The sequence below is a fragment of the Gekko japonicus genome, unplaced genomic scaffold (genome assembly GCF_001447785.1).
Source record: "Gekko japonicus isolate JY-2015 unplaced genomic scaffold, Gekko_japonicus_V1.1 scaffold42, whole genome shotgun sequence".
Lineage (NCBI taxonomy): Eukaryota > Metazoa > Chordata > Lepidosauria > Squamata > Gekkonidae > Gekko > Gekko japonicus.
Genome location: NW_015165831.1, coordinates 1,533,092 through 1,546,690, shown reverse-complemented (window position 1 = coordinate 1,546,690; position 13,599 = coordinate 1,533,092). Strand labels below are relative to the sequence as shown.

Below are 13,599 nucleotides of genomic sequence, written 5' to 3'. Positions count from 1 at the left end.
CGGAGCTCACCTTCCTGCCCTCACTGCCACAGAGTAAGCACAATAACGTGCCTTTAACTATGTTCAATCATAATCACATTGCGTTTTTTCCCCTTCCACTAGTGCTCCAACCATACACTCGATCGCTTCATTTGTCCAAGCTCCTCAGTAAAACCAAGAAGCATTCTGGGCCCTGCATGAGGGTAAAGGCCGCTCCAGAGTGATCACTGTCCACAGCCTAGGTTCCATATTCCACAGATGGACCAGGGTTGTGACAGGAGCACCAGACTTGCTGACCAGAAAATTCCCAAGAGAGGTCAGGAAGCCATCCAGATCCATCAACCTCCTGGGGAAGACCATCCTAATGGGTAGAGCTTGTGTAAAATTATACTACAGAATTACTATACTGTTACTTACAACCAATGCTCCCCCTAAGCTGTGGAGTCCTGTGAGCAAAGATTCTACTTTGTGAGCGACTGGCATTCAAGCTGTGAGCGAGCGATTCGGCTGCTGCATAAATTAGTTCGCTCTGGAGATATCCTTCCTGAGCGAAGACTAAAATGTGTGAGCCGGAGGCTAAAACACTGTGAGCTAGCTCACACTCAGCTTAGAGGGAACACTGCTTACAACCAACCTGTGACATCACTGATGGAGCTAAATGAATTTATTTTTTAATATAGGATTAAAGTCTTAAACTGTGCAAATTGATACTTTATCATCATAACAGCAGAACAAAGTTTGAGTCCAGTTTAAAACTTTGTTGGCCTTAAAGGTGCCACTGGGCTCAAACTTTGTTCTGCCGCTTCAGACCAACACGGCCGCCCACCTGAATAATAACAGCAATGCGCCTTGAATACAAATTTAAAAGTTTCAATAATATTAATCATGACAGTATAAGATTTTGTTATCGTAGCTTTTTAAGCGTCTAAAGTAGAAAACTGGAATGGCCTCCAGCCTTCTCTCACCTTGGCGGCTCGACCAGCCCCTCCATAGCGGGTTATGGCTATTGTGCCGTTCAGATCAATGCCGTTTCGGACCAGTTCTTGGTAGTCACTGAGTTTGCCCTGATTAGCATAGACCAATTTTCCCTGGAAAAGTGATTTTAAAAAAAGAGTTAATGGAAGAACATAACCAATGTTCCCTCTAAGCTATGGAGCCCTGTGAGCAAAAATTCTACTTTGTGAGCTACTGGCATTAAAGTTGTGAGCAGGAGCTTTGGCTGCTGCATTAATTAGTTTGCTCTGGAGCCATCCCTTCCTGAGCTAAGACAAAAATGTGTGAGCCAGAGAGTAAAAAACTGTGAGCTAGCTCACACTAACTCAGCTTAGAGGGAACAGTGAACATAACGTGGACTGGAAACAGACTTTCTACGATGACAGAAGGCCAGTGAGGGAATTTATTATCCTTTGAGCCTTAGTGGTGGTCCGGTGGAAAGTGCTGTCAAGTCAGAACTTAGGTGATCCTGGAAGGTTTTCAAGGCAAGAGAAGAACGGAGGTAGTTTTGCCATTGCCTGCCTCTGTGTAGCAACCCTGGACTGGTCTTTCTTTAGTGGTCTTTCTCCAGATACTAACCAGGGCTAACCCCACTTAGCTTCTGAGATCTGACGAGCTTAGGCTAGCCATTGAGGTCAGGGTACTTTGAGCCTCAGGGCTCTTACTTGAGCTGGTTTCCTTTGGGGGACAGAGCACTCTATGCTTTATTTACAAATATACAGGGAAAGACCAGTTGGCAGGAAAAGAGGACTGCAGACCCACCATTAGATCTCAGAGAGAGACTGAGTCCAGATTAGGGTTGCCAGCTCTGGGTTGGGAAATATCTGGAGATTCTGGAGGTGGAGCCTGAGGAGGGTGGGGTTTGGGGAGGGGAGGGGGCTCAGCAGGGTATAATGCCATAGAGCCCAGTGCCCACCTTCCAATGCAGCCGTTTTCTCCAGGGGAGCTGATCTCTGTCAGCCGGAGATTGGTTGTATTTCTAGGAGATCTCCAGCCACCACCTGGAGGTTGGCAATCGTAGTCCAGATGTATCATCAGGTGGGGTGGCTGCAGTCTTCCTTTCCATGCTCTTTTCTCCTCCTTAAACCACAGGAGTGGAGAAACACTTTTGCTTCCACTTACGTGGCTACGTGTAATTTTTCATTAATACAGCCAACAACAGCTCCACAGAGAAGTCTGAAGGCATGAAAAGGGAGCACAAGGGGGAAGGAGGGTGGCCAGTTCCAAGCTGGGAAGTTCCTATCAATTTGGCGGCCATGCCTTGGGAGGGTGGAGTTTGGAGTGGGGTGGGAGGAGCCTAGTGGGGATGTGATGCTATGGAGTCTGCCCTTGCCCTACAACGCTGCCATTTTCTCCAGGGGAAATGGTCTCTGTATTCTGGGAATCGGTTGTAATCCCAGGAGAACTCCAGGATCCACTTGGAGGTAAGCAACCCTGGGGGGAGGCCACTTCTCTCTATACACTGCATTTATATCAGTCATGCCTCAAGAGTTTTGTGTCTTCTAGACACGTGTCGGTCCTTTACTGTTCATGGGGTGTTGTTCTGTACTAATGGCGATGGGCCTTTTTTATTGGTTGATGAAGGTTCAAGAATGTCAGAATGGTTTCTACTGTTGAATGATAAGCTTATAACTCAACTTGATCGTTATCTCTTGTTGTTTCTTGTTGTTGCTTGTTCAACCTTTCTGATGTTTATTGTTGTAAATGATTATTTAAAAACGAATAAAAATATGTTTTTTAAAAATGAGGTGGGAGAGGTTTAATCCTGGAGGTTTGGGGCCTTAGACAAACACTTGCTGAGAATTATCTGCCAGAAGGGCAATTTATGGAAGGATGGGCCTTTTTTCCCTTCTGGAGACACTTTGCTATTGGCCTGTCTAGCAGCAATGCCAACAACAGGGCACTAAATGAGCACGTTGACATGGCAACCATCATAGGATCCTGAGGTGGTGTCCTTGGCTGGTTTTCAAAGGGGCAAATTCCAAGTACAGATTAGATATAATAAAAGTTAGAGATTAGATCGTAGGATAAACCGCACACACTAGAGGGGCCTCTGCATTTTGTACCTGGGGGTTCCCTGGAGGTGCATAAGCCGCGTAGGGCTGGACCACTGCCGGGTCTGCCTGATCTGCTGTGAGATGTTCCTCTTTCTGTCGGGAGATGAAGGCCTGGGTGCCATTTTCCAACACTGCCGGAAAAAAGGAGGTGAATCTGGTCAGGGCATCCCAAATTGCAATCCACCGTCTTGTTCTTAGAGGACATTCACTTCCATTCCATTGGTCCCATTCAGGGGTCATTTTGTAGAAAAAGAGGTGCAGGAGCTCATTAGCATAACTCATTAGCATAACTTATTTGCATATGCCACACCCCCTGACATCACTGGAAGTGTGTCAGAAGGCAACACCCACCGCTCAGGCTCCACTGGACTGTTTTGGATTGCTAGCTATTGGGGGGGACAGACGTGCAGATCTGTCCTCGCAGAGGAGGGAGAGCTTGTACCTGAATAAAACTTCGTCTTAAAGGTGCCACTGGACTGTCTTGGACCGGGGGGGCGGGGTGGGCTCTGCAGCTTACCTGGATGCTTCTTGCTCTGACTGAGGGCTGCTGGGAGCAGGGGGTGGGGCTTGTTGCATGTGCCCGCCCCCTGGGCTCTTTACTGCCGGAGCTTCGCTCCTGTGCGCTCCTGCAGGAAATGACCCCGGTCCCATTCCTTTCCCTGTACTCTATATCTGAGGAAGGTATCTGGGACTCATGAAAGTTCATGTGGAAATAAATGTGGTTTAAAGGTACCATAGGGTTGCCAAGTCTATCTTCCACCCCCAGCGGGGGACTTTGGGGGCGTTCCTGGAAGGGGTGGGGCATCCCCAACGTGATGACGTCACATTGGGGACATCTGCTGCCCCCGCCCCCCCGGCCATGCGCCGGATCTCCAGAAACAGCAGTTCCCTGTACTTAAAGTAGCCGGCAGCCGGCGTTTCCCCTTTAAGAGAAGCTGCGTTTCCCTTTTAAGAACGGAGCTGGCTTTTCCCTGCAAGTCTGCGGAGTTCACGCTTGGGATGAAACATGGGTTGCACACCCTTAAAGGGAGACAGATGGGTGGCTGTGGGTGTTGGGGGTGGGGCTTCCCCCGCCGGCCATCTGGCCGGCAGCGGTTAGAACCCCCCCCAAAAAAACGGGGGACCCCTGGCAAACCGGGGTTTTTTGGCAACCCTAAGGTACCACTAGACTCCTGTTTTATTGTGCTATATTGGACTAATCTCCATATCTTGGCCTACGAATTTTGCCTTCCTCATTTTAATCTTAAAATTTGTCTCCCTTCTTCCCCTTGAAATCAAATCTGCCAACTTCAGCTTTATCCTGCCTAGTTTTGTGTTCACTGTGAGTTCCTTGCTACAGAGCTGTTGTAGTGCAGTGGTTAGCATGTTAGACTGGGGAAACCTGGGTTAAAATCACCACTCAGCCATAAGGTGCCTCTGGCCCAGTCACTTTCTTAGCCTACCTCACAAGGTTGTTGAGTGCTGATTAAAACAGGCAGTCAGAACTCGACCCACTGGATCTACTTGGAACTTTTAGCACAACTTTGACATTTTTTTGAAGTACAGTCAGATTTGCCAGAGCTAAGCATGAGCGATCCAAAGAATAATTTGAAAACTAAATATAGCATGTTCTATTTTTATTTATTTGTTTATATATCCCACCTTTCTCACCAATAGGGACCCAAAGCGGCTTATATTATTCCCCTCCTCCATTTTAACCTCACAACAACCCTGTGAGGTAGGTTAGGTTGAGAGTGTGTGACTGAGCCAAGGTCGCCCAGCAAGCTTCCATGGCAGAGTGGGGATTCAAACCTGGGTCTCCCAGATACTAGTCCTACACTTTAACCATTGCCACACTGGCCCTCCATTTACATTTCAGTCTTAAATTATTGCAGTACGGAGAATGTGAAAAATTGCCTTTAGCATATTTGAGGTAGAAATGCTAGCATGCTAGAGATATTGTGGCATAGTGGCTTAGGAGCTGAGCTATGAAACAGGAAATCCCCGCTTCCAAAGTCACTGCTGATGTGAACTTACTAAGCAGTATTTGGTAAGCCACTTTGAAGTGGTGTACAAATCTAACATTGTTGTTTGCCTAGTTGTTTTTGATGTGATCTTCATTATCAATTCAATAGTCTAGCTCAGTAGTCCCCACTCTTGTTGAACCTGTGGGCACATTTGGAATGTTGACAACAGCTAATGGGTAGCATAACAAAATGGCTGCCATGAGCAATGCTCCCTCTAAGCTGTGGAGTCTTGTGAGCAAAAATTCTACTTTGAGCTACTGGCATTAAAGTTGTGAGCGAGCGATTTAGCTCCTGCATAAATTAGTTTGCTCTGGAGCCATCCTTCCTGAGTTGAGACAAATATCTGTGAGCTGGAGGCTAAAAAACTGAGCTAGCTCACACTAACTCGGCTTAGAGGGAACACTGGCCATGAGGACTGAATCCAATCACAAAACACTGGAAGATTTCATAAAATGTTAGGCGGTTCCAAGTCAAGCATCCTCATTTGGTGGAAACAACTGTTTCTAAATGGGTTCACCCAGCAGGCATAAAGGTGATGCCTCCTAGGCTCCTTTGAAGCACCGCCTGCTTCAATAAAATAGACAAAAGCCAGGATAGGCTGTTTGTTTTGGAGGAGAGAAGCTTTGGGGAAGAAGCAAGTGAGCACCATGTCACTTGAGGGCAGCACGTTAGGTATCACTGGGTAAGTGGCTTCAACATCAGGACAGAACAACCTTATGCTATATCCATGCATCAGTGGATATTGTGCTGTCTTTGTGCTAGAGCACCTATTCACAACTGGATTTTCCTACATGGACAATAGAATGTGCCGTTGAGTCGCAGCTGATTTATGATGACCCCATTTACAGGGTGTTCCAGGCAAGAGAGGAACAGAGTTGGTCTGCTATTGCCTTCCACTGCAGCAACTCCAGCCTTCCTTAGGGGTCTCCTAGCCAAGTAGTGATCGTGACCAACTCTGCTTAGCCCCCAAGCTCATACATGCTTAGGCTAAGCCAGGCGATCTGGCCTGCTGTGGACAAAAGAAGCCAGTTGTAAATTATTGCCATAGTGCAATATCCAGCCATGTGCGGTTGTTGCCATGGTCTCTGACACTTAAGCAGATGCCAACAGGTAGGCATCTCTTTCTACCCCACCTCTCCCCAAAGTCCATATCTAACACTCACCCACAGCCACACTGTTCGGTCTCTGTGAATCAGGGAAAGACAGGAACACATCATAGACTGCCTCTGTGGCACTGTCCAAACCAGTTTCAGGGTCCTTCCAGCGACTCAGCAGCAGCTGTACCAGCTCTTTGTCCCCATCAGTGGTAGCCATGTGGGGCTTGGAAGACAAGTTCCTAATGTGAAAGAACAGGGACTCGCTGGTGAGCATGGGTGTCTTTTGGATAGCAGTGTTTGCAGCACATGCGGAAATTTGGAATCTGGGCTGGAATTCAGCATCTCTAAGACTTCCCTTTTCTACTATATAATGTTTGGCTTCCTTCCTCAGACTTCCTCAACCTTTTCATTTTATTCCCCATGACTGCAAACACCCACTGCTACCGTGCATTTTATAGTCACCACAAGAGACTAAGAAGCTAAGAATTGACCCACTAGATCAAAATATTATTGATGCAATGTGTTCCTGCTTTTATGTCATAGCATTCCAACTGGCTTACAGTTCACAACAACACCTGCCTTATGATGCACACAACACAAAAGGAAACAAGAAGAAGAAGAAGAGATTGGATTTATATCCCGCCCTTCACTTGGAGTCTCAGAGCGGTTTACAAACTCCTTTTCCCTTCCCCTCCCCACAACAGACACCCTGTGAGGTGGGTGGGGCTGAGAGAACTCTGACACAAACTGCTCTTTTTCAAGGACAGCTGTGCCAGAGCTTGTGACTGACCCAAGGTCACATCAGCAGGTGCAAGTGGAGGAGTGGGGAATCAAACCCGGTTCTCCCAGATTAGAGTCCGCACACAGGGCTGGCTCCAGCTTATTTTGCACCCTAGGCGAGGATCCTTTCTGCCCCCCCCCCCCGTGCGCCCACCAATTTTAAAAAATAAATGCATTTTCGGAAGAATGAAAAACACAAATAATCAAGAAACTCCCAGAGTACGGGGCTGCGTGCAGTTTGGTGCCCCTAAGGGCCGTCCTGCTCTAGGCGATCGCCTAGTTCGCCTAGTGAGTGAGCCAGCCCTGTCCGCACACTTAACCACTACACCAAACAGGAAGTGAAAACAAGCATGTTTAGGTACCACCTCTTAAAACAGCCAATTCACACATTACAAAGTCCGTGTGTTTACCATCTGGACTTACTACATATGTGTTCTGGGAACTCCCAGCTGGGGCCTTAGTTCCCAGGCCCATGGGAGCCCAAGTTCAGTCGGAGCTGTGGTGCAGTAGGAAGGGACTTCAGTCTTCGCGCCTCTGTGTGATTTTCCCAACCTGAATGGCTCAAAGAAACCACTGTTTGCCCACTGAGGAAACCTACAAATAGTGATAACTACATGCAAGTTTCCTTCATGGAGCAAATGATAGCTCCCAGAGGTATTTCAGGCTGGGAAAACAATGTGGGGGAGGCCCGCAGGGTCTGAATCCACTTCTTCTTGTGCCCTTGTTAGACTCTGACTGCAGTCACACACGTTAAACAATCCACTTTCAATCCACTTTCAGTGCACTTTCCAACTGGATTCTACTGTGTGAACTGGCAAAATCCAGTTGGAAAGTGCATTGGAAGTTGATTGAAAGTGAATTATTTAGTGTGTGTGACCGCAGCCTCTATGTATTTTGCGTCAAGTTGCAACTGACTTATAGTGACCCCAGCAAGGACTGTTCAAGGCAAATGAGAAGGAGAGTTGGTTTGCCATTGCCTTCCTCTGCAGAGTCTTCCTTGGTGGTCTCCCATCCAAGTACCGCCCCTGCTTAGCTTCTGAAATCTGACAGGATTGGTCTATATCATGCTGTCTTCCCTGCTAGTCTCCCTTTTAAAAAGGTAAAGGTTCCCTTGCTCGAAAGCCAGTCGAATCCGACTCTAGGGTTGCAGTGCTCATCTCCGTTTCAAAGCCAAAGAACCAGCGCTGTCCGAAGACGTTTCCGTGGTCATGTGGCCGGCATGACTAAACACCAAGGCGCACGGAACGCTGTTACCTTCCCACCAAAGTGGTACCTATTTATCTACTTGCAATTTCTTGCTTTCGAACTGCTAGGTTGGCAGGAGCTGGAACTAGAGACGGGAGCTCACTCCGTCATGCGGCACACTTGGGTCTCGAACTGCTGAACTACTGACCTTCCACAGCCTGCCGTTCAGCGTCTTAACCAGCCATCTAAATGAGTGGCCATCAGCACCATCTTCTGGCTGCAAATTCCATAAACTAATTATTGTGGTTAATAGCTATTAATAGACCTATCCTTTATCCATGTGACGCCAAGCACCACATCCTGTGGCAAAAGAACTGTGGCAGTGCTTAAAACTTTCCATACCGATTACTTTCATTAATACCTGGACAAAGTTTTAGTCCAGTGCCAACTTTAAGACCAATGAAGTTTTATTCTGTGTATGAGCTTTCATGTGCATGCATCCACATTAGCTCCTGAAGTCCGTGGGATTAGAAGGGGGTAACTCTGCTTAGAACGGCACTATAAATCTGTTAGTTAGTGTCTCCTCTTTGGGAAGGAGGGTTTTTTGTTCTCTTCTGAGCTGCCAGTGTTCCTGAACAACTAATGTAGAAATATATCTGGGCAAGTGGGTTAGTAGTATACTTTTTCTAGGCAATTTTTTCTTTAGATAAAGTTGGATCACAGAGGCATTACACATCCCATCAGAATTACCCCAGCTCGCCTCCCCCAAAAACTAGAACATTAGGAATTGTTTCCAAACATTACCAGAGGTTTTCACGGATGTTGTTGGCTTCCACTTGGTTCATAAAGTCTCGGAGCAGATCCTCATCCAGATCTTGTGACACGCTGTAAAGCCAGCTGGGGGTCTCAGGACCAGCTGTGCTTTTTGGAATTGCATAGTGCCCCAGCAAGATTCCAATGGTCAGCACGGCAGCTCCAGAAAGCACAGCTATAAGGATATATTTCCAGTTCTTCCTGAATTCTACCATGTCTCTCAGTGCCAGTGGAAGAAGGCGGCTGTCTATTGAAACAAAGAAGAATCCAACCCTATGCCTGTTACTTGGCTAGGAACAGATAGGTTAGTATCTTCTATCCCGACATGGCCTTTGATCATCTGGGATGGGCCAGTGAACGAATTTGGCACTCTTTGATACAGGAAATGAGCTGAATGAACAGAGGAGAAAAGTGTCCAAAGAGCAGAGAAATAAGTTGAAGGAGGGAGGAGTTTAGCTGCATACCTCCCTCTTCATGGTAAAAGCAGACCACTTTGCTTTATTCATAAACAAACATGCCTTTCCCCATCACATGTAATTTGGCCTTCACTCTCGCGCTGGCTCAACCACACAAGGACTGTGCTCTGTACAGAGAGGGGAGACTCGTCTTGGCAGTAGTGTGTGCGAAAAGGATCTAGGGGTCTTAGTAGACCATACAGTGAACATGAGTCAGCAGTATGACGCAGTAGCTAAAAAGGCAAATGCAATTTTGGGTACCACTTTACTCTGCTCTGGTTAGACCTCACCTAGAGTATTGTGTTCCGTTTTGGGCACCACAATTTAAGAAGTATATAGACAAGCTGGAACGTGTCCAGGGGAGAGCAACGGAGATTGTGAGGGGTCTGGAGACCAAGGCCAATGAGGAAAGATTGCAGGAGCTGGGTATGTTTAGCCTAGAGAAGATGCAACTGAGAGGTGATATGATAACCATCTTCAAGTACTTGAAGGGCTGTCATATAGAGGATGGAGTGGAGTTGTTTTCTGTTGCCCTAGAACCAATGGGTTGAAATTAAATCAGAAGAGTTTTTGACTAAACATTAGGAAGAACTTCCTGACACAGCGGTTCCTGAATGGGACAGGCTTCCTCAGGAGGTGGTGGGCTCTCCTTTTTTGGAGGTTTTCAAACAGAGGCTAGATGGCCATTTGACAGCAAATGTGGATTCTGTGAACTTAGACAGATCATGAGAGGGAGGGCAGGAAGGGTTGCCTCAGTGCTTAGTTCTTGTGGCCCTTTCTTACACACCCAGGGAAATCCTGATCGCTGGTTTGGCTGGGGATCCTGGAGGGTTTTTTTGTCAACTTCTGGGCATGGAACAGCGGTCACTGGGGGTGTGAGGGGGAGGTATTTGTGAATTTCCTGCATTGTGCAGGGGGTTGGACTAGATGACCCTGGAGGTCCCTTCCAACTCTATGATTCTGTGATTCTATCCAATTAGAGAACCTGGACCAAATAATTTTAAAAGGCTTTGCCAGCTGTGGTAAGATGCTCTGTGGGAGGAAAGAGCAGCCTTGAACCTGCTGAGGTACCCTGTCCAGAAAAGGGAGAATCAAATCTCCCCTCAGGGGTTATTTATTTTATTTGAGAGCCAGCTTTATATATCTCAGTCACCCACACATCATATTTACCTTAATAAATACTTTGTTTTATGATAAATAAATCTTTGTTGTTCCTCTCCATCTGTGTCTTGTCTGTTTTTGGGGAAATGAGGGCTACAGGAACCTTTTCATGCACTCCCATTTCCACTTTGTTGTTTTGGGGAGGGAGAGAAGCTGACTTCCCGATTGCATCGAGAGAGAGAGAGAATGAGAGTTGTTCTAAGCCAAAACTCAGTTTATTCTATTACACACTCTTAGGTCAGAAAACACTTTTGTAGCATTTCAATATTCAGCACAGAATATTTCAACACAACCCCAATACATAAATAGTGCACTTGAAGTTCTATAAAGGATATCCTTGGTTGCTCTGTAAAGACCCATAATGGAAGGGTGGTTGGCCAGAACAACAAGGAACAAAACTAAATCCAGACATTAAGTACTCTTTTCCACCTGAAATATACTGGGTTCAGACGCGTAGAAGTGATCAGCTCATAATTTATTCATGATTCAGCAAGAGAAAGAAGAAGACTGCAATCCCTGGCCTCGGCCAGGGATTTATGCCTGAAAAGGGTTTACACTCTATTGTTTCCCAGTTTCCCAGAGCCAGTTTGGTGTAGTGGTTAAGTGTGTGGACTCTAATCTGGGAGAACTGGGTTTGATTCCCCACTCCTCCACTTGCACCTGCTGATGTGACCTTGGGTCAGTCACAAGCTCTGGCACAGCTATTCCTGAAAGAGCAGTTTCTGTCAAGAGTTCTCTCAGCCCCACCCACCTCACAGGGTGTCTGTTGTGCGGAGGGGAAGGGAAAGGAGTTTGTAAGCCGCTCTGAGACTCCAAGTGAAGGGCGGGGTATAAATCCAATCTCTTCCTCTTCTTCTTCTTCAGTTGGTTTACTGTAGGATCCTTGTCTCCCTACTGGTCCATTCTAGGATCCTAGCAATCTATTGTTATGCATCCCAAGCTCAGCCCTTTTGCAAGGGCAGTTCAGGCTCAATACATAACACCACCCATGGAAGCTAATGTAACAGTCAGTCAAGTCTGTGACAACCATTTGACATACATCTGTGATGTGCACAGCAAAGCTCAGCCCATTCTTTCTATCTGTGGGGTCAGGGAGGTCAAGGAAAGCTGGGTTAGTCAAGGTTGACTCAGAGAGTCCCAGGAAGCTAGCTTCTTCAGATACTCTATCTATTTAGAATTTGATGGTGTAGAAACATTCCAAAAGGCAAAAGTCATGTAAGGCAGAAGTCATGTATGGTGTTATCCCAGAAGGCCACAGCACTTAGCAGAGTCCTGAAGCCTCCTGGGAAACAGAACCACAGAGTCAACGATAGAGGCTAATTGCTATAGAAATTCAAGTATCATAGGTGTACCAGAGGTTTTGCAGAGGACTGAGACTCAATCCAGCCCTAATTCCACAACATCTGTTAAGTCAAATATCTAAGAAAATGTTATCTCTGTTTACTCCACATATAAATACTACAGCCTTGGTCTAGCAGGTTTGAGACATTAGGGAGCACTTAGTTTACACACTACCAAACTTTAATTTGCAGCTTTTGTCCCCCCCCCCTTTTTACCATCTCATGGATCACTGCCTTGACGTGGCAAGGGGGCTTACGTGGTTCAATGAGGCTGTGGGCTATGCCGTGGAGGGCCACCCAGGACAGACAGGCCACAGCAGAGAACAGACAGAATGTGATCCACTGGAGAAGGAAATGGCAACCCACTCCAGTATCTTTGCCAAGAAAACCCCATGGACAGTAACAAAAGGCTAAAAGATATGACGCCAGAAGATGAGCCCCGCAGGTCGGAAGGGTGTCCAATATGCTACTGGGGAAGAGCAGAGGGCAAGTACAAGTAACCCCAGAAAGAGTGAAGCGGCTGGGCCAAAGCCGAAAGGACGCTCAGTTGTGGATGTGTCTGATGGTGAAAGGAAAGTCCGATGCTGCAAAGAACAATACTGCATAGGAACCTGGAATCTAAGATCTATGAACCAAGGTAAGCTTGACATGGTCAAAAAAGAGATGGCAAGACTGAACATTGACATCTTGGGAATCAGTGAACTAAACTGGATGGGAACGGGCGAATTTAACTCAGAAGACCATTATATCTACTACTGTGGCCAAGAATCCCGTAGAAAAAAGGGTGTGGCCTTTATAGTCAACAAGAGAGTGAAAAAGGCAGTAATGGGATACAATCTCTAAAATGGCAGAATGATCTCGATATGAATCCAAGGCAAACCATTCAACATCACAATAATCCAAGTCTATGCCCCAACCACTGATGCAGAAGAGGCTGAAGTGGACCGGTTCTATGAAGACCTACAACACCTCCTAGAACTATCCTCATCATCATAGGGGACTGGAATGCTAAAGTAGGAAGTCAAAAGGTAACCAGAATAACAGGTAAGTTTGACCTTGGAGAACAAAATGAAGCCGGGCAAAGTTTTTGTCAAGAGAACATGCTGGTCATAGCGAACACCCTCTTACAACAACCTAAGAGGTGAGTCTACACACGGACATCACCAGATGGGTAACACCGAAATCAGACTATACAGTCAGTAAAAACAAGACCTGGAGCTGACTGTGGCTCAGATCATGAGCTACTGATTGCAAAATTCAGACTTAAACTCATCCCAAAGAAACAGAAATGCAAGAAAGCAAAGTGGCTGTCTGATGAGGCTTTACAAATAGGAGAAGAAAGAAGGAAAGCAGAAGGCAAAGGTGAAAAGGAAAGATTCACCCAACTGAATGCAGATTTCCAGAGAACAGCAAGGAGAGATAAGGAGGCTTTCCTGAATGAACAATGCAAAGTAATAGAGGAAAACAATAGAATGGTGACGAGAGAGGAGGTCCTAAAACTGATAGACAACTAAAAAACTGATAAATCACCAGGCCCAGATGGCATACATCCGAGAGTCCTGAAAGAACTCAAATATGAACTTCTGGATCTCCTTACAAAAATATGTAATCTTTCCTTAAAATCTGCCTCCATTCCTGAGGACTGGAAGGTAGCTAATGTCACTCCCATCTCTAAAAAGGGTTCCAGAGGAGATCCGGGAAATTACAGGCCAGTCAGTCTGACGTCGATACCG

General features: G+C 46.4%; 1 protein-coding gene across 1 annotated transcript in view; it reads right to left on the bottom strand.

Annotated features, from left to right (window-relative positions):
* Window positions 1–13,599, bottom strand: part of NAALADL1 (N-acetylated alpha-linked acidic dipeptidase-like 1) — a 52,728-nt gene that overhangs the window by 28,640 nt on the left and 10,489 nt on the right. Inside the window, exons 4-7 of the mRNA XM_015410797.1 lie at window positions 8,902–9,157; window positions 6,199–6,371; window positions 3,039–3,160; window positions 945–1,067 (exon numbers count right to left, since the gene is read on the bottom strand). Of these exons, the coding sequence (XP_015266283.1) occupies window positions 945–1,067; window positions 3,039–3,160; window positions 6,199–6,371; window positions 8,902–9,157 (674 nt within the window). The remainder of the gene's footprint in view (window positions 1–944; window positions 1,068–3,038; window positions 3,161–6,198; window positions 6,372–8,901; window positions 9,158–13,599) is intronic.